We start from the raw sequence: 25,795 nt of genomic DNA, 5'->3' as shown, positions 1-25,795 counted from the left end.
AATGTTTACTGTGAATGGAGAGAGTGAGGCCTCTTCTCAGATTAGTTAATCTCATAAATTCTGTTCTCACATCGAGTGTGTGTGTGTGTGTGTGTGTGTGTGTGTGTGTGTGTGTGTGCGTGTGTGAGATCCTCGCGGAAACAGAAAGCTTCTTTGAAAGACGGTTTCTAAATGAAAAACCTCTGCTTCCCCTGTGACTGACACACACACACACAGGTCTTTGATTATTAGAGAGTTGAAGTGAGGCAGGAGACAGGTCCATTTAAAGGTTAACGGTGTGAGACATTTAATGAACAACTGCTACCTGGACATCAGTAAATGACTCATGTGGGACTGTTTAGTGGGACAGAATTGACTTATAGAGAACACAGTGCACACACACACACACACACACACACACACACACACGCACACAGTGTGTGTGTGTGTGTGTGTGTGTGTGTGTGTGTCGGAGGGAGAAACTTTAGGCTTTTGGCGATAAGTGTTTTTGTGTCTGTCTCATTGAGTGTTGTGATATTTGTAAGTGAGCTAAAATCAGGATGCAACATAATCTTTCTCTACATATTATGTATCTTTACCATCAATATATATACAGCAAACATATACACCGATCAGCCATAACATTAGGACAGTACGGGCACCCTGACCCTGTCTGCGGCTACGCAGCCCCATACGCTACAAACTGTGATGCAATGTGTGTTCTGACACCTTTCTATCGGAACCAGCATTAACTTTTTCTATTGGATCGGACAACACGGGCTAGCCGTCGCTCCCCACGTGCATCAATGAGCCTCGGGTCTGACCGGTTCTCCTTCCTTGGACCACTTTTGGTAGGTCCCGACCACTGCAGACCGGGAACATCCCACAAGAACTGCAGTTCTGGAGATGCTCTGACCCGGTCGTCTAGCCAGCACTATTTGGCCCTTGTCAAAGTCGCTCACATCCTTACGCTGGCCCATTTTCTCTGCTTCCAACACAAAGTTCAAAGTTCAAAATGTTCTACTTCCTACTTAATATATCCCGCCCACTGCCATGTGCCATTGTAACGAGATAATCAATGTTATTCACTTCACCTGTCAGTGGTCTTAATGTTATGGCTGATCGGTGTATATATATATATATATATATATATATATAGATATAAAAAAAGAAGGTACGTTTGTTTGAGAAGTTTCTTTTGAAAACACAAGATTAATGAGGCTGTAATTATTACAGAGATCAGGGGTGAAAAAACATTCAGACGGGATTAAAATCACTGCAGAGCAGAGATAATATTAAAATCACTCATCCTCCCCGAGAGAAATAAATCCAGTCTGATAGAGGCTTCAAACCTTTTATTTCTCTTTGTCTCTTTTGAGTGTTTCTTTTATTCTTCCCTAATTTGCTCTAAACATCATTGTGCATTCACTTTAGTATCAGAACGTGCATACTGTTTCCCAGTCACACTTAGTTACACTTCAACTGACACTTTTTTAGGAGGAAATCAGTCACAGTATACACTAGACGTCTAGATTTATAAGCGTAATTATAATTATTTCATTATTTCTGTTATTTTTAATGATTTTTTTTTTTCTTCTTCTTTTTATCCATCTTCTAATCTACTCATTTATCTATATGTTTTTAATTTGTTCGTTTATTTATTTATTATTTTTTATTATTTGTGGAATTATTATTATTATTATCATCATCATTATTACTTATTTATTTGTTTTACATTAACATTTTTCTGTCTATGTAAGGCTGTGTATGTAGGTGGGTGTATGTTAGTGTGCATATGTATATGTATATACAAATATGGATGTACGTGTGTATGTGTAAGTCAGTATGCCATTAGCCCATTTTTGCCATCCCTAGTGTGGGTGGGGAGGGAGGGGGGGTTGTTAAACCTGAAAATGTTTGTTATACATTTTATGTACTTTCTTTCAATAAAGCATTGAAACCCAAAATAAGGTGTTTCTATATATCAGCATATATATTTCTTTGTATCAGTTTTTTTGTAACTTCAATTTTAAATGTTTAGTGTGTGTGTGTGTGTGTGTGTGTGTGTCCTTACTGATTTGGTGTGTTCTGGTCGGGGGGCGATCACCGGCGGGGGCTCGGCATCTTCTTCATCGTCGTCCTCGGATACGGTTGCTATGGCGGGTGTCTCCGACACGGCCTTGGAGCTCTGCGTGATGTCACAGGGGGAGAGAGGGCGGAGCCTCAGTGACATCACCGTCACATGAGCCAACACCAGACCCATCATTGCTTCCTACGGTTACCGTCTCTTCTTCTACCGCTTCATCTCAAGTCCTCCGGCCCGTCTTCTTCTCTGCTTGTTATTTCTCTGAATTTAACTTCCTGTCTTTCCTGCCTCCCTCTCTCCGTCTTTCGACCCCGTTTCATCGCCCTCCTCTCGACATCACTGTTGATGTCTGAAAGCTCTTGTCATGTCTGGCTCCTGATGTCACTAGTCACACATCCTCCCCTCCATCCCTCTCTTCTTCTTCTTCTCTAGTCTATCTCTCTCTCTCTCTCTCTCTCTCTCTCTCTCTCATAGTCTGATGCTCGGCTGGTGGCCAAGCTGCAGAGACAGAGAAATGGTGAAAGGACGAAAAGATGCTGATTCACAATGCAGAGAGAGAGAGGGAGAGAGAGAGAGAGAGAGAGAGAGAGAGAGAGAGAGAGAGAGAGAGAGAAAGAGAGATAGAGCATCTCTAGGTGTGGCATCATCATCATCACTTCCTCCTCCCTCCTTCTCTTTATTCTCACCTTCATAGTTTTCTTTAAAGGCACCTTTCAGACATTTGACTGCAGCAGAAACAAAACTGATTCCACACAGCTCCAATCTCAGAACACGGGGGTTGCTGGTCCACAGCTGCCTCAATTGGTTAGTTTATTTGTGTTATTGTGTGACTTTGGTGAATTCGAACTAACCAAAGTCACACAATAACACAAACTAACTAACCGATCGAGGCAGCGGTGGACCAGCAACTACTATGTTCTGAGAGGTCAAATTACAGTTATTTTTCAATGGAGTCTGGTGGCTTTGAAGAGAGCAGAGATGGATACAACGGCTTTTTAGTTGTCTAAAATGCGTTTAGCTGCTACCCCCGTCCACAGCAGTACATTGCTTTGCTCCCGTGCTGGTACTCCTGTCTGTTTTCCCCAAACTGGGGGCGTGCCGACCGTCATCTACTGTAGGTAATACACTGACTATGATAAGTACCTTATACAACCCCACTTCAAAACACCTGAACTATCCCTTTAAGATGCATGTTGGGACTGTGTTGATAGGAGAGGTCTTACCGTTGTGGTTGAGGAGCTGTAGGCGTCTGCATTTTTATCTGCAGGGAAAAACAATAAGAGAAATTTTAAGAAAAAAACAATAAGGAGGAAGACCAAGATGTGCACGTGTGTGTGTGTGTGTGTGTGTGTGTGTGTGTGTGTGTGTGTGTGTGTGTGTGTGTGTGTGTGTGTGTGTGTGTGTGTGTGTATACCTGTGAAGCTCATGTATTTCTGGCTGTTGGCCGTTTCTTTTGAGTCGTAGAACTTTAAAACGTCGAGGACGGCCTGAGGATTCTTCTTCTGCTCCAGTTTGGTGATGTTGGACGTCTGCAGGAGCCGGGCCCACTGCTCCGGCATGCCCTACACACACACACACACACACACACACACACACACACACACACACACACACAGACACACAGACACAGACACACACACACACACACAGACACAGACAGACACACACACACACACACACACACACATAGTTTTACTTCTTTTTTGATTCCATGTACACTGTGTATTTTTTACTTATTTATGAGCCGTGTCACATATAGAGAGGCGAAGTCCCGCCCCTTCACCATGGGACCTCATTCTGGGAAAAAAAGAATACAGTAGTCAATGACGAGAGACAAATATGTTTTGAATTGGGCCATGAATCACACATATGTTTGTCAATGTAAAACAAAAGTCAACAAAGTCTCTGTTTGGTCGTAGTATCATTTAGTTTTGTGTGAAACCGCTCAGTAAATTACATCGCTCGTCTCGCACAATATACGCCACCAACACTAGCTAGTTAGCTAACTTAGCTATGATCCACGCACAGATGAACCGTTATCTGACCTGATGTGTTTTATTCAAGCCCCCAGGAAGAGCGCCGACTGTCGATCCCAACTTTCATAGTGGCCAACTGCAACTTCCGTGTCACGTGATGCATTGGGCCCAAAAATACTTTTTCCCATTAGACTTACATTTGGAAAGAGACGTCTGTAACTCAGTGGATATTTTCTTTTTAGGTGAATCAACTTCCCAGTATGACACTCTAATAGCCTTTATTTAAAAAATGTAGTTCTAAAAGTTGTAAAATGAACTAATAGCCGAATACAGAGTTATTTCCCTTCCTCCGTTCATGTGAATGAGACCTAGACCGAGGCTGGAGTGCAAGCCGTGACGACCCCGTGACCGAGTCATGTGACCGAGCGGACGCTACTGCGCATGTTTCATGTGCCCAAGATCCGGGTACTTTTCCAGACGGAAGTCGAGCCATTTAGGCTTCATGCGCCACTGAGCAACTTTCATAGGAATGAAGGGGGCCCCGCCTCCAACGCTGTATCCAGTTCTCTTAATACATCCATGGTTTTATCCAGAGTCTCCTGGTCTTTTTATCAGTCGGGAAGAGAACGAACGATCAGACCCGTCGCTGGTGTGAGTTCATCCCGGTAGGAAACACACAGACATCGTAGCTTCAGCGAGAGAGACGTCACTACCACACTTTTGGGTGTGTCGTCTTTTTAATTACGTATTTTCACAGTCTGATCCTTCAACAGTTTTACAACAAACTGACTTTCTTAACTTGCACAATTAGCTGTTTATTTGACAAACATCATATGGATGCTTGCCAACCCTCCCAATTTTCCCAAGAGGGTCATGTTTTTCATCGCCCTCTCCCGGTTTCTACCAGGGTCACAATTCTCCCGTATTTCTCCCGATTTATGACAAATTTTCACACTTAACCCATTTCTGGCACTGTACAGTCTGTATAATCCCTACTGTTTCCACCCGGACGACAACAGAGCTAAACTAAATGTTGTTTCCAGGTGGAAGTGGCGTGCAGCGCCCAAAGTTGGGCTTAACTCGATGCAGCGAATAGTCGTTGTGAGGTGACGCAAGCCGTTGGAAAGAACGGGTTTCAGAGCGCAGTGGTGCCATTGTCGCGTTGTGTCTGAAAGGACCTTCAGTGAGTGAGAGAAGGAGAGAGAAATGGAGAATACTAAGAGAAATAAATACTCAAGCAGGAACAAAGATAAATAAAACTGATGAATATTAGTTTATGTCAGACATTCACACACCCCGTTACACCAGAGGGGCAAATTATAGTTTTCTTTCCTGAGAGTTAAAGGTTAAATTAAAAGTTTAACATAAAAATGCTGCTGCAATGTAGTTAGTATTTTGTTATGTTTACTATTTTAAAGTCACCAGAATGCAGGAAACAAAGACTCTGAAACTCTGAGGACCCCCAGACCCCCGCTTTGGTTTTGAAATCCTCCCTTTTTTTAAGGTCTCAAGGTTGGCAAGTACGATCATGCGTGTTTCATGGCGCAATTCAAACAGGATAAAAAATTAATTTGTCTCTCTCTGTTGACTCGTTCATATTTTTTCGGAAATAAGATCCCATGGCGTTCCACCAAAAGAGGCGGGACTTCACATCTCTATTTCCATTTGTTTTATGAAGCACAATAAGTTTCAGACGATGCAACAACAAGTTATTGTTGTAAGGAAGACACACACATACACACACACACAGGCACAAACCCACACACACAGAGTCTTCCTATAGAATCCTAACAAGGCCGTCTTGTCATATTTGTACTTCAGTCACATAACTGGGTCACATCTCTATGTTTTCTCTCTCTCTCTCTCTCTCTCTCTCTCTCTCTCTCTCTCTCTCTCTCTCTCTCTCTCTCTCTCTCTCTCTCTCTACTCGTCTGTCTGGGTCAGTCCGTCACTCTCACGCCTCTACTTCCTACTCCATCCCTCCACTCTATTCAGGTCTCATCTGTCCTCAATGTGACACCATCATCTCATCCATCTATCTAGTGTCTCTGTACACCGCTCTGTGGTGTTTTACTCGGATCAATACAACCTAAATATAATTCAATGAGTAAAAATGACAAATGTTTATGTGCATGTAGATGTGTGTGTGAGTGAGAAGAATGTCCCACATTACAGAGAAGGAAGCACACACACACACACACACACACACACACGGTTTAACTCCCAGCTAAAAGAGCTTGGTCAGGCGGATCAAGTGAGTCAGCTAAACAAGGCTTCTTTGTCTAATGTGATTATTTAAAAAGGTTCATTTGCCAAGTGTGTGTGTGTATCAAACACACACACACACACACTTGCACGCATCACTGACCTCGGGTCCTTTGGTAAGCAATTAAAATGTGATGTAAAACACACCAGACGCACAAACGCACACCACAGACGGCCGGTACATCTACACACAAGGGAACAGACACACAACAGCACACACACACTTACGGTAAACTCCCCGGTGACGGCGTCGAAGCCGACATGGATGGTGTGTTCAAAGTCAGACGGCAGTGAAATCTCTGGACGCTCCTTCTTCTTATAGGCTGGAGGGAAAAAGACAGAAAACAGATAAACTGATTGTCATAAACAAGATGTGCCACATTATACTTGTTGATATTGATATTTTTCAGGATTATCCAGGAATTAATTTCCCTTTAGAGTAAAAGGTTTGAAAACGTGCACATAAACAAAATGATTTGGATTCCTAACTTGGCTGCAGACGAGGAGCAGAGATGCTCGTTGCACCAATTCAATAATTAAACCGACTGTAACAGAAAATCCTTAAGGAAACTTCTTTTTTAACCTCTTAGGGTGCTGGAAGGTGTGGTTCTCCAAGACAGACATACCCAAAATAAATACAAGAATAGCTCCACAACTACCAGGTCTATCTGCATGATCTTGGTCTCTATGGATAGGTAAGACCTCAGAGAATTCATCCCTAGTGGCAGTGACATTGTGACTGTTACTATGCCTGAGTACACTGATGAACCGAGGAAACATTTTTATCCTCTCCTAATATGTTTTCTAGATCAGACAGTGGATAACACCATTATAGCAATGATGCCATGCACAGAGATGCCACTGAATTCATTCAGCAACTCCTTGACTACAACTGTGCCAAAGCAGATATAAATAACACAAAGCACATAGATTCTACAAAGGTTTTAGTCGGGATAGAACCAGGAGGACTCTCCATTTGGCACAAGTGTGCCAAATGGGTTTTCTACCTCTTGAAAGGGAATCTGGCTTTAAAATACTACTGATATAGCTTTCCATATGGCGTGCTGGCAGTGACTGGGGAGGGATTGTTTTATTGTTTATATACATCCTTTGTTTTGACTTGTTTATTTGTTGGCATTGGTGCCAGCTGCTAATAATGTATACTCATACCTGTCATTCTTTTTTGGTTACTGAATAGCGCTGTACTTTTGCTATATACTGCAAAAAAAAACAATAAAAAGATCTTGATTTAAAAAAAAAAAATACTACTGATATCCATTACAGGAGGCTATGTGCACACAATGGAGCCTTTGGCCATGACATTTACCATGTGCATCATCACATTCTACCATTGTGCATCAGTATAACATCAATAAAAAACTACTACATTGTATAATTCTGACTCCAAATGGAGTAGTTTTATTATAATAATGAGTAAGTAGAACTTAAATAATAACAAATAAGATCAATAACAATGTAAATGAGATAACAAAAAAGAATCCAAAGTCAAGTATGTACATTCAATATAAAAACGGTAAAAATATTATTAAGTAAAAATACAATTTCTCGTGTGTTGCTTTTGTAAGTAAAATATTGAAATCGTTGCCAAACAAACATTGTTTGGACAAAATACAATTGCAGTGTTGTTTTAGTAGCGTTAAGGCCTCGTCTTTTAGAAACTATTCAGAAAAAAAGACCACCACAGCATTTTATGAAGTTTTTAAAGACAGTGTCTAACACACAGCTCAGAAGAACCCGGTACCGGGTCAGTCGGGTAAAAGAGGTTCAGTGCTTTACTAGAGTGTTGACACAATCCCAACTGTCCCTCACTGTGATCTCAGTACTCACTCTTATCGCCTCCTCCCGTCAGGATGAATCGGATCGAACGGTCCTTCTTCTTCTTGTCCTCCGGGTTTGGCGGGAGGGGCTTGGAGCCGTGGTTGAGGGGGGCGGGGTCCTTGTTGCAGGAGCCGATCATGGTGCTGGTATTCCTCATGGGCGGAGCTGGGGGCTTGTCCTCGACCTCCCCATTATCTGACATCTTCAGCTAGGCTGCAGCCGGCCGCTCCTGCACAGAAACACACAAATCACAGGGGAGGAAGGGTGAGCGGTGGGGAAATCATCAACCAATCACAGGGGAGGGAGGGTTAGCGATTTAATTTGTTTTTCTTAAATCAGAAATTTCAAGTCCAAGCTAAAGAAAGAAAGATAAATACAGTTTCCATTTGCTCACTGAGTCGTCTGTTTGATCTACAAACACGATGCTGACTAAACCGTGGTGTGTGTGTGTGCGTGTGTGCGTGTGTGTGTGTGTGTCTACTGACTCAGCCCTAAATGCTGTGAGAAGGAAAAGAGCAACTTTCTGCTTGGTCAAGAGATGAGAAACACACACTCACTTTGTTGTGTAAGCACAACCTGTACACACACACACACACACACACACACACACACACACACACACACACGCACAGCTGAGAGGCAAAGAGGGACATTTTAATGACTGGTTTCACCACAACACCCTCATATAAAAATACACACAATCACACACTGCAAGCTAATCTGCTCTGCTAGAAGTCCCACAAGGAACCAGGAGAGTCTATTTGGGTCAGAGCTACACTCAGACACACACACACACGCACACACACACACACACACACACACACACACACACACACACACACACACTTATATATATTAAAAAACTAAAACGAAGCATTGAAATACTGATTTGGAGGTTGATTACCATGACAACTGTCGAAGCTTCGGAGCATTGTGGTCAGTCCTAATTAATCCCCATAAAGGATTTGATTTATCAGGAAAACATATCAACTCCTGACAGTCTCAGGTCCCTGCAGGTGTTTCCAGCTGCTACAGTCTCCAGTCCAATCAACAGTTTGTAGCAGCGAGCCAGGGAGGTAACGGAGCTCTGATTTGGAACAGCAAACTAAGCGCACTGCCTTCTTGATATTTGGGCAGATGGGAGCTTCTCCTTGTGTTTACTGTCTTGCTTCCGCCGCAGACACATCTGACCAATGAGAGGAGTTATCGCTTGGCTTTTAGTGCAACAAGAAACCAAACCATTGTGAAAAAAAATCTATACAGCGTAGTATCGTGATATTTTGCGTGGCAATACTGTATCGATACACGGACGTCAAGTATCGATCTTTTATTATATAAACTATTGACCTCATAACAATTCAACGGCCCCTATTCACGCTATTCTGTCTTTCAGAGGTTGTAGTGGGCTCAGTTTTAAAGCTAGTGAAGATACTGGTATCATATGGAATTAGATAACGCAAAATTTTGGAGAGGAAAAATCACAATAGTCGGCAAATCGCAAAGTGTTTAAAATTACATTAACATTGTATCGTGACTCAAATATCGTGATAATATGGTTTCATGGAGCCTCAGGTGATTCCCAGCCCTACAAACGATGAGGGAAATGCAACAAGTTCACCAACTCGTCCACTGATTTGGATCAGAGCAAACAAACTAAAGGTTTGAAAATGCCCCGAGATATCCTGACTTTTACACTGGATCCTACACTTCCCATAATGCAACTTCCTCTGAAAACATCATCGGGGTTATTTTGTCAGACTTGACAAAGCTCCTCCTGAGCTACACAAGACATCACACAACTGTTCTCACAAGTTACTCAACACGACTAACAAACTGATCTCCAGGTGTTAAAATCAGCTGTGACAAAGCAAAAGACCAAAACTAAAACTAAAGGAAAATATGGAAAACTCGTAGTTCAGTCTCCAGTCAGATAAATTAAAATGACTCAAACTCATTTCTCACTGAGTCTCTGTTCACAGATGGGAGTTTGTCCTCACAGCACTTTAGAAATGTGTGAACAGTTTACAACCTCCCACAGAGCTGAGATCTGATCAGCAGCTGCTCTGTTTGCAAGGATGTGATAGCGTCGCGCACATGATGCTTTTTCACCCCGAAGGAGGGTTCATTTCTAAAGAAATTAACAGTTTAATGTGACAAAATTCTCCATCAGGGTTTTTTTTATTGGTTACATAATGAGCAAAGAAAAACATCATCACTTAAATATAACAGTAAAGGCACATGCTTCTTATTTTGAAAAATTATCTGATTGCAATTATTTTGACTGATATGCAACTGCGATATGATTTGTAAAATTAGAGGGAATGATCATTTTTACATCATTATTCTCTTTTTCATTGAAAAACATATGAAATGATTATGGAGTGATTTTTGTGGGGATTTGTACCAAACAAAGATGTTTTCTTAAGTCTGTAGAATATGATGTGTTCAGGACATCTTTGCAGCACCACTATATTTAATTTAAAATGGTATTTTAATACACATTTCGCCTTTAATAAATATTGCACCTCCTGCAATTTCAAAATTGCGATAATGATAAATCGTGCAGCCCTACACATGATGAAGTTATACTTATAAGCAGAGAAATGAGCTGCATTGTGTAAAATCTGTATTTTTCTGCTTTTTTAAAAACTCATTCGCAAAAATAACATCAGACCTAAATAATAATAAAAATAGTTTAAGTACTAGAAAAATATGAAGCAAAAAAACCAAACATCTTTCTGTGCTTTAAATACAGTTTCAAGGAGATTCAACAGAAGTGAAGAGGTGAAAGGAGAAAGTGAAGGTTCACCTCACACATTCAGCCCTTCAAAATAATTTAAAAACACGGTTTTCACTTTAAACACCTAAAACTAATAACTTACAACGTCCCTTACCTTAGCAGAGGCAGACAAACATGTTTACAGCTTCAAACTGATCCACAAAGAAACAACAACAAAAGCAGAGAAGAAGTTGGATCCACTGAGAGTTGAAGCAGAGAGCAGAGAGAGGGACTGAGAGGGTGATGCTTTGTCGGCCTTTTGACCAACCAGGCCTCCCGGAGACAGTGATGTCACGGCATGATGTCACAAGGTGAGTCACATGAGGAAGTTGAGGAAGAAATACGACACACACACACACACACACACACACACACACACACACACACACACACACACAGACTCTGTAAAGGCAACAGGAACACTAAAACCAATCCCTGAACACACACAACGGTTTATTGTGTCTGCTGGGTAAATAGACACACACACGCACGCACGCACGCACGCACGCACACACACACACACACACACACACACACACACACACACACACACTTAAAGAGGTGGTGTATGTTTACAGCCATCAGACATACAAACAATCACTGTTTAAAGGGAAGTGATGACCCCTTTGTTGTCTGTTGAGCTAAAGCACACACACATGTATTATCTTCACACACACACACGCACGCACACGCACACACACACACACACACACACACACAGAAACTGAATCACAGCCTAAAATCACCTTTAAATCTTAAAATAACCTGACAGTAACATTATAAATTTCTGTCAATCTTTAACAAACACATGCACACAAGCACACTCACACACACTCACACGTGCACGCATAAAGAGACACACGTGCACACGCACCCACACAGACTGTTTGGACGAGACAGCAGAAGTCTCATATTTCAGACGCTGCTGTCAGTTTCAGCAGAACCCTGTTATCAAACAAACCCACACACTGTCTGCTACATGACACACAGACACACACAGTCACACAACATACACCCACACACACACACACACACATCGACAGTCATCTTCTAAAAATGATCACCACAGGATGAGTAAAGTGAGTTTCACCACGGTCGGAGGGTTTTCCCAGTGAACCACAGAGACTCCAGTCATCGTTCTCTGAGAGTCATTGAGCACTAAACCCTCCACCTGCCTCTGATTCCCCCCCCCCCCCGACCCTTGACTCCTCATCACTGACAGGTGTAGCGTTGCATATGTGGTCACATGACAGTAATCCACACAAGGGTGAAGTATCAGATTGTGTGATTTTTGGTAAAAGTAGTGTACATGCTGTGAAGACTTGTGGCACTTTTAGCGCGCCGAGTTGTGCCGCGCCATCTCCGGAGTCGGGCCAGTGAGACGTCACCACAACCTGCTCGGTGGCGGGTCGCGTTGACGTCTCACTGACAGCAGCCAACCCGTGACGACCCCCATTCTTCCCCCTCAAAAATCATGCATTGCGATACTCAACTCTGAGCAGGAGACCAGCAGCGAGAGACATTTTTAAAAGTGTCTCTGTGTTCAGCTCTACTGTTGCACGGTAAACCGATGCTAGAAAGGTATTGCGATACCCCGCCGTTAAAAACGATACGATACCCCGTTTTATTAGTACCGATACTTTAAGAATAACCGTGTTTTAATACGAGCTGTGAGTTTCGTTGATGTGCGACGGCGGGGCCGTGTGTAACTTGTGACGCCACTAGAATTAGGATCCCGCAGGAGCAGGCACTTATAACTTTGTAACATGTACTCGTACACTTTACGGCAGCGTGACGTTAACCTCTCGTCACCATCTCTTGGGTCTTATCGCAGTTTTAAAAAGGCGGACGACCATGTCCCCAGGGGAGTCTTGTGGGGTTGACTGATATCTTCTACTCTTTCCTCTACTGAATCTGCACCTGGCCTGAATATTAGGATTGTTAATGTGTGCACACACTTTCCCATAACCTTTATTTAGTGCAATTAGAAAACTGTATTTCTTATAGCCTACACATGTGTGTCCTGTATACAAATAAATATAAAAACAGCATGGAGTAATACTGAGTAATGAAATATAGTAACAGATAAAATTATATTTGTCTATGGAAGCAAATAAGAGACATAAGTATTTGAATTTTAACTGAATTCATAACGTTGAAATATTTAACTTTGAAAACCATGTATCTGAATTTATTTGTTCTGAATTCAACTCTTTGAAGTTAAAATAAGAAATTTCTTGACTTTAATGCTACACTGGTTACAGAAGATGAGCCCAACAGCGGGCTGGTGGCCAGCGGCAGTGCTCGGCCCGCTGTTGGCCTCATTCTCTGTAACCAGTGTAGCATGAAAGTAGTAGAGTAGTAGTAACATTTCACATACCAGAGACATGTTGCTTATAATAATTAAAATCTGAAACCACAATCAAAACAGTAAAAACTGGGAACCAAGTTTTATCATTTATTTGAGACCTTTATTATAGAAACAATTGTTTATTGATTGATATAGACCAAGGTATAATAACAATTATATAACACTGACAACACTGCAAGATATAACAATTATGAATGCATAAAAGGAAACTCAAATTCCTTCACATATGATTGGAAATCACATAATCATTTGATTTAAAATAAAACATCAGTACAATAACAAGATACAAAATAAGTGAAATAAAAACAGCTCAGGTGAAAGCAATGATAACAGATTAATTACTGAAATGTTATAAAAAGTGTTAAAAATTATTTCACAAAACAGACCAGTCCCCTCCTATGGGTCAGGGTGCAGCTCAAAGCAGTGATCCCTATAATCACATGTATCCACAACAAAACAAAGAAAAACAAATAAACATAACTATATATACAATATATATTATATTTTATATATTTTATAAAAAAACTAAGGTGACATCTGCACCCTGTCATGATCATGATCAATGGTTGACTTCTAATCTTCAAAACTTAAAAAAAAAAATACATTTCCTATAATTAAAATTATTATTATTATTACTATTATTATTATTATTATTATTATTAGGTATTTATCTTATTTCCCATCTTTTGTGTGATATCTTGTACTTTGTTACATTGTTATTGTTATTTCACTTAGCAATAATAATTAATACTAATAATAATATCACATACAGAGTTTATGTAGTTTCTTGTTTGTTGTTTCTGTAATCTCTCTTTGTCTCTGTCTTTTTCTTTTTTCTTTTGTGTTCCAGTTTAAATGTTTCATTTGGCTTAATGTCTAACATTCATTATTTTTAAATCAAGTATATAACACACTGTATTAAAGCCAATGAGAAATGAGTGAAGTGAAATGAACATCTACATATTAACTCTCTGTCTCAGCTGAAAGCTGCTCTCCTCTCCTGGTCCTCTGGTTCACAGCGACTACAACAACACAGAGCATCACCAGCAGAACACTGAGCACTGAGCATCTCACTATGTAGAAGGTGGAGGGAAACCCAGAGGGCTCTCTGCACTTTAGAAGAGTTTTGGTTGTTGACACACACTGACCATCTCGGTCAAAACCTGCACACCAATACTCTCCTGTGTCTTCAGGTGAGACATTAGAGATAACCAGAGATGTGTTATCAGGATGCAAACTCACTCTGCTCATCATGATCTGATCAGTTTCTGTATTAAAGATTCTTCCGTCTGTTTGGTTTGACTTGATGAACCAAATGTATACCACACTCTCTCCCAAATCTCTGCATCTGAGAGTGATTTCTTCTCCCTCTGAGAAGAGCTCTACAGCAGGTGGGCCAAATTTGGGGCACACCAACAGCACATACATTGGCTGTCTTTCAGAGGTTTTACAGCTGTACCGACCTGTGTGATTTAACATTAACGATGAAAACACCAGCGAGTAGTTTTGGTCCACCTCTTGTTCCACTAAAGACATATTGTAGTCGTATCCTCCTTCGTCAGCGTTGAAGAACACCATAGTCTTCTTCCAATGTGGGGGCTGGTCATCAATGAAATCAGTGACATTGCACGGCAGCACAGCCGTCTCCTCCACTGAGCCGTAGATTATCTGTAGTTCCAGTTTATACAGTACAGGATGACTGCTGACACACTGCTGTTGGTTCATCACCAGACAGGTGTACGCTGTGTAGATTGTTGTTTTGAAGTCAGATACACGAAGAGTTGATGTGTTTCTCACCACTTGGTATCTTCCTTTAACATTGTCCATCACTGATGTCGTATTGTCCCCAAAAACTCTTGTCCATATTTCTTGCTCATATCTAAACTCAAGCTTGAGCCACTGGATATCCAGATTGTCAGCCGCTCCCTCACATGGCAGGTCCACTGATCCTCCACGACGCAGTTCAATAGATTTTGTCTCAAATTTTGAACTACAAATAATAGTACTGATGTTTTTCTCAGATGTCACTTTGCCCTCGGTCCAACACTCCTCTTGGTACGTGCCGGAGTCTGAGTGGGTCAGGTTGTAGATCGTGTAATTAGAAATATTCTCCCAGCTGCCAACTGAAAGTCGTCCTTTCAAGTCTTTAGGTACTGTGGAGTTCTGGGACCAGAGGTCAGAGGTGTTCCACAGGACAATCTTCTCCTCACCAACAAATCTGGAGATCAGGCAGGAGGAGTTGGCCTCCTTGGGGAGCTTGAAGGTGTAAGAGTCCCTTTCCTCTCGGATGATGATGAGTTCCTCTGCATGAATGTTGTTGATGAGCGCAAACAGTAGGAAGGAGAGCTCTGCGACTGCAGCCATTCTGCTCGGACGTCTGCTTGTGAGTGTTGCGCAAACACCGACACAACTCACCTCATAAGCTCCGTGTCAACCCTCATCAGCAGCATCTCATTTGTGATTGGATGAACATGACTTCTTTATCACTTTATCTCATCATCATTGGAAACTCTGAAGCAACAGGCTCTCTATCAACTAATCTATGTCCTTTGGACGGAACTAAAACCACTGAGGCTGTCGTGTCTTCAAACACTGATTATTGAGAGATATGGGGAAACCACCAGCAAGAGGTGTGTGTGTGTGATGGGAGAGAGAAGAGCATAAATAAATATAATAAATATTTAAAAAATCTAAAAGTGGGGTAGTAAAGACTACGACTTTCGAGTGAAGCTTACTGGATTTCCACATTAAATGCCATGTCTCCAGTCAAAGGGACTGTTTGTAACTTCTTACACGTATAAATCATTGCGGGTCGATGTCCCATGCGCACTCGCGTGTGGCTACGCTGTTCAGACAAGACTCCAACACAAACTACACGCAAACCGCAAAGTTATATCTGGTGAAGCCCGTCTTGCAAAACAGTGTTGGACTGTAGCTTTGGTCTCCAGGGCCAGAGTCTCTGCTGTACTCTGCTCCTCTGGCTGTCTGCTTGCCTTCACTCACACACCGCGCTCGTTCTCGCTCTCTCGCTCCACTCTCATGTGAAAGCGCACACACTAGGGATGCACCGATACCGATAACAGTATCTGGTATCGGGTCCGATTCTGTGCTCATGTACTCGTACTCGCAAAACGGCTCCGATACAACGGCACCGATACCACTTTACGTCAGCGTGACGTTGACCTCTCGTTACCATCTATCGGGTCCTATCGCACTCGCTCACGCTCCACCTCCCCGACGGTGCGGGCAAGACGGGCCGGGGGTGCGCCCAACCCCTCTCCTAATTAGTCACATGACCATTTCAAGAGTCCATCAGTCAATCAATAATCACTACTAAACAGCGCTCTTTATCTCCATCTCCCTCTGATTTACATGCAGAAAGCATTAAACACACAGACAGACAGACAGACAGACAGACAGAGAGTGTACATGTTCATGTTCATGTTCATGTACAGAGACTTACACACACACAAACACATCAAGAGACAGCTGCCATTAAATGTCAGCTCTTCCTGGAAACGCCATGTCAGCCTCTGCAGCCACGTTTACTGGAAGAAGACTTCCCACACACACACACACACAGAACCATCCGTGCATACATTAACGCTCTCTGACACACACACACACACATATATACACACACATTAGTGCATGTCATTGCATTTTAAACACACCCAGTCTTCACTCTCTCCTGCTGCAGTGCATCTCTTTATTCCCTTTATGTCGAGGGAAAAGATTTACTAGAGAGAAATCTGAAATGTTTGTTGCGTTGGTTTGGATCTCTGTAGTGAGAGCAGCTCTGAGGCTTCATCAACACTAATACGTTTTTAAAACAAAAACAATCTCCATCCAGACGAGCATTTTAGAGTTGTTTCAGAATTAATCTCTGTCCATGTTACCACGCCTGAAAGCGCATATCACATGATTATTCTTCATGTACACTGGGCATGTGCGTGCAGGTGTAAACAGGAAGCAGCGCTGGACACGGGAATTGATGCAAAGCGCTCAAATAATAGCTCTCCTCCCGAGCATGTTGGCAGTAGCAGCGTTATAAAATGCAGAATTTAACAGCACAACTGCTGCTAGCAGAGACAACAAGGTCAACAACGTTTGTAACTGGTTATTCATGTTGAAATTAACCTCTGATGGTCGAGGCTGATGTCGTGTGTTTTCTTCAGGAAAAGGTTCACGTGTTGATGAATCCGGGAAGGACACGTCATGACTGATACGACCCAATCAAGAAGCGAACATGGGAGTCTTCGTCATCGTTTTCAAAGCTCTCCGTTTCTGTCCGTCCAGACTAAAACGTAACCCTGGAGTTTTTAACCCCTTACCCGACGGACATGGTACCGGGTTCATCGGGTGAGCTGTGTGATAAAACACTTCCTTTAAAATCTTCATAAATTGCCGTGGTAGTCTTTTTTTCTGAATTGTTTCTTAAAGACGAGGCCTTAACGCGACTAAAACCACACTCCAAGTATATTTTTGTCCAAACAATGTTTGTTTGGCAATGATTTCAATATTTTAGTTACAAAATCAACGCACAAGAAATTTAATTTATTTTACTTTATAATATTTTTTACCGCTTTTATATTGAATGTACATACTTGACTAAGTGGATATCAGTAGTATTTTATAGCCAGATTCCCTTTCAAGAGGTAGAAAACCCATTTGGTACACTTTGGGTATCCAAGTGTGCCAAATGGAGAGTCCTCCTGGTCCTATCCTCACTAAAACCTTTGTAGAATCTATGTGCTTTGTGTTATTTATATCTGCTTTGGCACAGTTGTAGTCAAGGAGTTGCTGAGTGAATTCAGCGGCAGCTCTGAGCATGGATTCATTGCTATAATGGTGTTATCCACTAATCTAGAAATAAAGGACCTTGAACCCTTCGAATCTTGAACATATCTTTGGGTTTTGGACGGTTGGTTAGGAAAAAATATATAATTTGAAGAGATCACTGGGAGGCTCTGGGAAATTGTAATGGACATTTTTCACAAGAGAATAATTAGCAGATAATTGATAATGAAAATATTCATTAATTGCAGCCACAGACTGGAGTTAGTTATAACATAATCTGGATTTTATCTCTGGGGAGACACATGAAAATGTATCTCATTTGCGTGGGTGCTATTTAACAAAAGAATCTTTAATATTTATGGTATAATTGTACAAATCTGTGTACAGATGGATGCTCAATTTGATCAGCAGATCAATTCTTCAAATACTTAATTTTATTCTAGTGTACTCTTGCCGTTTTTTTGCTGCAACAAACACACACACCCGGCTGGTTCCCTCTCTGCCTCCATCCTTGTTAAACATTTAGCTGAGCTAGCAGACCCAGCAGGGGGGGATCCGCCCATGTCGCAGCCCAGGAGAGCTCAGTGTCTCTGGGCATGGCGAGGCCACACAGCCCCTGCCTGCTCCTAAAGCTCCTGCTGTTACAACACACTCACACACCGTGGGTCGCTCAGTACACACATGTCAATAACAACCTCTACGTGTGTGTGTGTGTGTGTGTGTGTGTGTGTGTGTGTGTGTGTGTGTGTGTGTGTGTGTGTGTGTGTGTGTGTGTGTGTGTGCGTAGTTAGGCAGGAGATAAATAAGAGACATAAACAGGAAGAGACAAAGAGACAGAGGCGTCACCGCGGCCTGCTGGCAAAAAAACACAACAGAGGAAGAAAGACGAAGAGTCAACTGCATCTTCTGAACCCTGAAAGCTCCGTAACAGCAGCGTGAAGTAAAGAGTGATGAAGACAAAGAAAAGGCCAGAGAGAGAGAAAGAGGGAAGAGCACGTGATGAGGAGAGATCTGTCAGCAGTCGACTCCGACATCACGTCGTCAGTCACGGTAACGAGACCGAGGCCAAGGCCCCGACTTCAAATGTATATTTTAACATATTTTACAGACCAGACAGCATGCATACACACATCATATGGATGCAAATCCCAATATGAGCGCACATAATCTATTTTCAGTCTCCACACACACACGTCCCAACCACACCCATTATAATTTGGGTCTTTGAAGTAGTAACCTCGGGAGAGTCCCTGGTTTACATATCACACATCCTGACTGCTCTCCTCAATTCAAGACACGTTTAATCATTCCTGAATGAACAGTATTCTTTCTTTATTCTACTCAGTTTGTGTTTTTACTTTATATTAGGGCAGTCAAAGTTAACGCAAATTAACACAAATTTGTTTTAACGCAACTTTTAATCGACCTCTTAAAAATCCTTAAACTCTTAAATCCGACAGGGCGCTGTCCTGGCCGGCCGCTATTCGATCTTTCTGAGGTTGTAGCGGGTTCAGTTTTAAGGCTAGACTGAAGATACTGGTATCATATGAAACTAGAAAACCTAAAGAATCAATTGGTACTATTGGTCTGTCATTCTAGCTCTGCGAAGCGGGCCAAAAAACGCTCCATACTTATGCTAAATTTTGTTGAGGAAGGGGTCCCTTGACCTCTGACCTCCAGATGTGTGAATGTAAATGGGTTCTATGGGTACCCACGAGTCTCCCCTTTACAGACATACCCACTTTATGATAATCACATGCAGTTAGGGGGCAAGTCATAGTCAAGTCAGCACACTGACACACTGACAGCTGTTGTTGCCTGTTGGGCTGCAGTTTGACATGTTATGATGTTATCCACTTTTAAAGTCACTTATCACGATACACATACACATTTAGATCTTGGGAATTTTTAAATATATCTATTAAAGCTTCAGTAGGCAGTATATTTTTTGCATCATAGGGAAAAAATTCCATAATAACCTTTCAGCATATTGTAATTCAAGTGTTCTGAGAGATAACTAGACTTCTCCTCCTCCTCATGGCTCTGTTTTCAGGCTTTAAAACATCTAGCCCGTGACGGGAGACTTTGACCAATCACAGGTCATTTCATTGAGAGAGAGAGCGTTCCTATTGGCTGAGCTCCGGTCATGTGACCAGAACTTGGCGTTCCTTCACCAGATTTCACAATGGCGGCGGTGGAACAAACCTTCTCATTTTACAGCTAAACCGTGCACTACAAGATGATTCTGAAAACATTTGAGGAGAGAAATAGGCATTAACGTAACAGAATATTGATTCATATTTGATCAACGCTGCCTAGTTTGACCGTTTGGTCGGAGTTCACGAGTGATTGACAGCCGGCTCTCATAGACGGCAGCTGGACAGCAGACCTCAGATCAGCTCTGACTGCTTGTTTTCCTCCGGTCTGTGAAATCTTGCAGATGCCGTTAGGAGCACCGGAGGACACAGACGAACATGATTTTTTTCAGGTTACCTGTTTCATGTACTACTGTCAAGATATAAAAATAACTTTTTTTTTTTATCATATTTGCTCCAATCTCGCCTACTTCAGCTTTAACTGGATAAAAGATCTTAGTCATCGGACGCTTGGGTTTTAAGTTATTTTAAGTTATCGGAGTGACACCAAACACCGGTGAGAGAATCTACACAAACCTACCGTGGCCTGTCTTCGGCGAGCAGTTCCTGGGGTCTACATCGGCCATGTGACCAGCGGCCGAGCTACCTCGACTGGCCAGGATGGTGATGCCTGCTGCTGATGTTTTTTGTCCGGTGTGAAATCAGAACTAAGAGCCACTGAGCTACTGCACTTTCATTAATTATCAATTACATCTGAGAAGCAGAGAGTTTTTTAAGGCTGTTCAGCACAAACCTTGAGTCTTTTGTCAGGTGGCAATCTGTGTGTGTGTGTGTGTGTGTGTGTGTGTGTGCGTGTGTGTGTGTGTGTGTGTGTGTGTGTGTGTGTGTGTGTGTGTGTGTGTGGTAGAGGGACAGATGGTAGTTTTGAAGAGGAGGCCAAACGTATAATAAACGATAAACGAGGAGAAAGCAAGCGAGGATGAGGAGGAGAGGGGGGGGGTTGTGGGGGTTTTCTTCTGCGTGAACGAAGGACATGACGAGCCTGGTTGGGATGGGGTGAGAGACACAGACACAGAGAGAGAGAGAGAGAGAGAGAGAGAGAGAGAGAGAGAGAGAGAGAGATAGAGAGGAAGTAAAGAAAACAAGAGAATAAAAAGAGTAATAAATAAAGAAATAAGTAAAGCAGAAAAAAATATAGAAAGAGGATGAAGAGACAGAGACACACTTCAGTAGATCAGTTGGAGGCGTTCGGCGCCAGAGGGAACGTCAACTGCAGCGGTGAGACGTTGAAAGAGCATAATCTATTCAGATGTCAAAAAACCTGTCATTCTACCCATAATGCTTTGTGTTTCTGTGTAGTTGTCTCAAGATTACGTCCTCACTCCAAACCAGCAGTAAGAGAACTTTTCAATGTTCAGGCGTCTCTGTGTCGTTATTTAGTGTTTGAATCGTATCTTTCTGTGTCTGCGGGGCTCCGTTTGAGAGCTGAAACGATTAGTCAGATGATCAATAACCAAACAAGATAAACATTCAAGTCCCAGCTTCTCAACTGAGAGGATTTGCTGCCGTTTTCTGTTTCATATTACTGTAAATTTAATATAAGATAAGATAAGCCTTTATTGATCCCCAGAGTGGAGATGTATTTTTGCAGCAGCACAAAGACAGAAATAAATACAAACAAATAGAGAAAATGAGGAGGTATAAAAAACTGAAATAAGTATAGAAGTAAAATAGAAACTTCAATCACTTAAAGACAAATTAAAAGGCAAAATAACAGTGGTGTGATTTATAGAACTGTATATATATAAATAAATAAGTATAGTATAATAATATGTAATAATATATAACAGAATAAAATATCTTTAGACTGTTTGTCGTACAAATCAGTGAATTAATCAAGGAAATAATCTGCAGATTAATTGATAATGAAATTGCAGTAGTCTAATTACTTTAAATTAAGATTGTTTCGGATCTTTTAATGCCGATCATCAGAAGGCATGACTGGTTTAAATTCCTATCAGAGCAAAAGAATTTTAAAACAGACAAAAATCCACTATATTTAACCATATTCACAACTATCTAAGGCCTTGAATTTAACATTATTTCAGATTTGTTATTTCTTTTTAAATAGATTAGAACACGTTGGCCATAAACTAGAACTGTCAATCGATCAAAATAGTTAATCGCACATTTTTTATCTGTTCAAAATGTACCGTAAAGGAAGATTTGTCAAGTATTTAATACTCTTATCAACATGGGGTTGGGTAAATGTGCTGGTTTATGTAAATATATGTATATATTTATTACTGGAAATCAATTAACAACACAAAACAATGACAAATATTGTCCAGAAACCCTCACAGGTACTGCATTTAGCATAAAACAATATGCTCAAATCATAACATGGCAAACTGCAGCCCAACAGGCAACAACAGCTGTCAGTGTGTCAGTGTGCTGACTTCACTATGACTTGCCCCAAACTGCATGTGATTATCATAAAGTGGGCATGTCTGTAAAGGGGAGACTCGTGGGTACCCAGAGAACCCATTTACATTCACATATCTGGAGGTCAGAGGTCAACGGACCCCTTTGAAGATGGGCATGCCAGTTATTCCGCCAAGATTTAGCGTGCGTTTGGAGCGTTGTTTAACCTCCTTCATGACAAACAACAACTCTAGAGAGGGCCACTCACGTTTTCACGTCAACCACCGTAGTGCTTCTACACGCTTGGCACGCGGGAGAGGCTTCAGAGTGTAACCATAGCAACCACCAATGTACTGTATAAAATCACAGTAACCACCAATGTGTTTTATTTAACAGTTAAAATACTATTACCTTAAACAAAAAGACAGTACTTGGGAAATACTGTGTTTTGTTTTACAGTTTAAATAGTACTACTGTAACCAGAGTAATTTTTACTGTGATTTTCTTACAGTAACTAACTGGCAGCAATTGACAAGTAACTTACTGTAGAACAAAAATCACAGTAAGTTACTTGTCAATTGCTGCCAGTTAGTTACTGTGAATTTACATTACATACACAAGTTTAATTTTTCATTCTAATGATAAGAAAACCGGTGAAAGTATCATACTGTGCGGATATACAGTATGTTGCCACTTCATGCAAACACACACACCAACACACACACACGCAGGATGTGATTAACTAGCTGGCTGTCTGTCTGCAGCACATTGATTATGCAGGTTATTGTAAGCAAGCTGGCATCCAATCCCAGAACCCCTGCCACACACACACACACACACACACAGGGACAACCTGCTCCATACAACCATCTGTCCAGCCCCGCCTCAGCATATTGCCTTCAGGGGCCAACTGTGTGTGTGCGTGTGTGTGTGTGTGTTTCAAGAATGTGTGCTGGTTAAAAAAACATACATAATTAATTTGGGTGATCTTTCCTCACATCTTTTACATTCAATCGCTCAGCTGCACACTAAACGCTGATGATTTGAATAATCAGTCGAGAAGTTGAATCACTTTTGACGCTGAAAATGAAGTCGACCTTACACTAAAAAACGAATTTTCAAGCGATTTCTCTGTCGGACAGACATATTTCCAATGTAGGAACAAAATCATGAGAGTTTTTGCTAGAGTCGCGGCGTGCTCCTGTGATCTCGATCTTTAAAAAAAGGATTTTAACCAAGCAAGAGCAGGGCTTTCAAGGGAATGAGTCCTTACCCCAAGTGAAGGAGTTCAAGTACCTCGGGGTCCTGTTCGCGAGTGAGGGGACTATGGAACGCGAGATTGGTCGGAGAATCGTAGCAGCGTGGGCGGTATTGCATTCACTTTACCGCACCGTTGTGACGAAAAGAAAGCTGAGCCGGAAGGCAAAGCTCTCAATCTACCGGTCAAGCTTCGTTCCTACTGTCACCTGTGGTCATGAGGGTTGGGTCATGACCCAAAGAACTAGATCGCGGGTACAAGCGGCCGAAATGGGTTTCCTCAGGAGGGTTGTCTCCCTTAGAGATAGGGTGAGAAGCTGAGTCATCCGTGAGGGACTCGGAGTAGAGCCGCTACTCCTTTGCGTTAAAAGGAGCCAGCTGAGGTGGTTCGGGCATCTAGTAAGGATGCCCCCCTCTGGGCGCCTCCCTTGGGAGGTGTTCCAGGCACGACCAGCTGGGAGGAGGCCACGGGGAAGAACCAGGACTAGGTGGAGAGATTATATCTCCACACTGGCCTGGGAACGCCTCGGGATCCCCCAGTCAGAGCTGGTTAATGTGTCCCGGGAAAGGGAAGTTTGGGGTCCCCTGCTGGAGCTGCTGCCCCCGCCAACCGACCCCGGATAAGAGGTTGAAGATGAGTGAGTGAGTGGTGTGATGAGCAGGGCAGCAAACAGCAGCATAGTTGTCTAAACACATATAAAGTGTGGTGAGCAGGACTAAAACTCTGAGGCGAGGAAGAGAAAAAGGTCAGCGATGCTGAAACCTCTAAAATTCAGAGTGAACTAGCTGGAAAGAAATCCGATTAAATGAGCAGTAGCCACTACTCCTTCCAAAACTTTGGAGGCAGACTTGCTGAAGATATGCCGTGTGATACGATGAGCACAGGCTTCACTGGTCAACTGGACAAACTGGGTCGTGGTTATGACCCCGACTGTACTCGCTGTCAAACTGAACCAGCGTCACCGCCTCAACACATGATCATTTTGTGTAAATCATTTTATATATACAGTTATGGTTACAGACTCTCTCCGTGTCACTCATTTGCCAAAAAAGAGACAAAACACACAATAAGCAAAGTTAATTATTTTTTATTATTATTATTTTTTTTTATATAGATGTCGCAATAATATCGCTATCATTAATTATTTAAAGATCGAGTACATACAACTACAAAATAATCACAGACAACATGGACTCCAGAGAGGCTTCCTATGTGACGAGCCACAACACACAACAAAATCCAATAAAGAGCTAGCACACACACACACGCACACGCACACGCACACGCACACGCACAGGCACACACACACACACCTCTACATAATCAATACTGACATGGACTACAAGGTCACATTAAGACCCCCAACGGGGAGACCTGATGTTTCAGCTCTGTGCTGCCCTTAAGACCACAAACACGCACGTACGCACACACGGTGTCTCCTTTAACTTTCCTGCTGTGTCAGTAAAAATGAAATCTCAAATCATCTGCAAAATGTGATGCTTTCCTTTTATTCAAAAATAATAATAATATATAATATATATAATATAGTTCAAATATTATAATCTGATACTGACTAGAGGAGACGATTTATCGATTATTGATCGTTATATTGATCGTTTAATCGCTGTTATTAATTCAATCAATTAAAAACATAACGTAATGCTGAGTGGAAGACGAGGGACGTGCGCTGTTGCCGGTAAACATACTGCGATTTTGGTGTAGTACCATGCTACGTCACTAGGTGGTGCCTCTATCTGAATATACAGTATGTGTTTATACATGTATATATAAATATATATATATAATGTACTTGGAGAAGAAAATAAAGATTTAGGCTTTAATGACTGCTAGACACTCAAACGGGTGTGTATCAACATTAGGCTTAACGTGACATGAACTGAATTACTGACGGGGTGGAAAAT

The 25,795-nt window shown here is 41.8% G+C and overlaps 1 protein-coding gene across 3 annotated transcripts in view; it reads right to left on the bottom strand.

Moving 5' to 3' along the window:
- pak1 (p21 protein (Cdc42/Rac)-activated kinase 1) overlaps nucleotides 1-25,795 on the bottom strand; it is a 64,750-nt gene that overhangs the window by 16,092 nt on the left and 22,863 nt on the right. For 2 of the 3 annotated variants that reach the window (XM_074641047.1, XM_074641048.1), the window contains exons 3-7: nucleotides 8,155-8,374; nucleotides 6,535-6,629; nucleotides 3,480-3,627; nucleotides 3,289-3,326; nucleotides 2,054-2,167 (exon numbers count right to left, since the gene is read on the bottom strand). In XM_074641047.1, coding sequence (XP_074497148.1) covers nucleotides 2,054-2,167; nucleotides 3,289-3,326; nucleotides 3,480-3,627; nucleotides 6,535-6,629; nucleotides 8,155-8,347 — 588 coding nt within the window. In that variant the 5' untranslated portion in view covers nucleotides 8,348-8,374. Of the gene's footprint in view, nucleotides 1-2,053; nucleotides 2,168-3,288; nucleotides 3,327-3,479; nucleotides 3,628-6,534; nucleotides 6,630-8,154; nucleotides 8,375-11,039; nucleotides 11,181-25,795 lie in introns of those variants that run through there. The other variant, XM_074641049.1, reaches the window with a different exon arrangement.

Source organism: Sebastes fasciatus, chromosome 7 (genome assembly GCF_043250625.1).
Source record: "Sebastes fasciatus isolate fSebFas1 chromosome 7, fSebFas1.pri, whole genome shotgun sequence".
Taxonomy (NCBI): domain Eukaryota; kingdom Metazoa; phylum Chordata; class Actinopteri; order Perciformes; family Sebastidae; genus Sebastes; species Sebastes fasciatus.
Note: the sequence above shows the minus strand (reverse complement) of the source record. Positions and strands in the feature narration are given on the sequence as shown.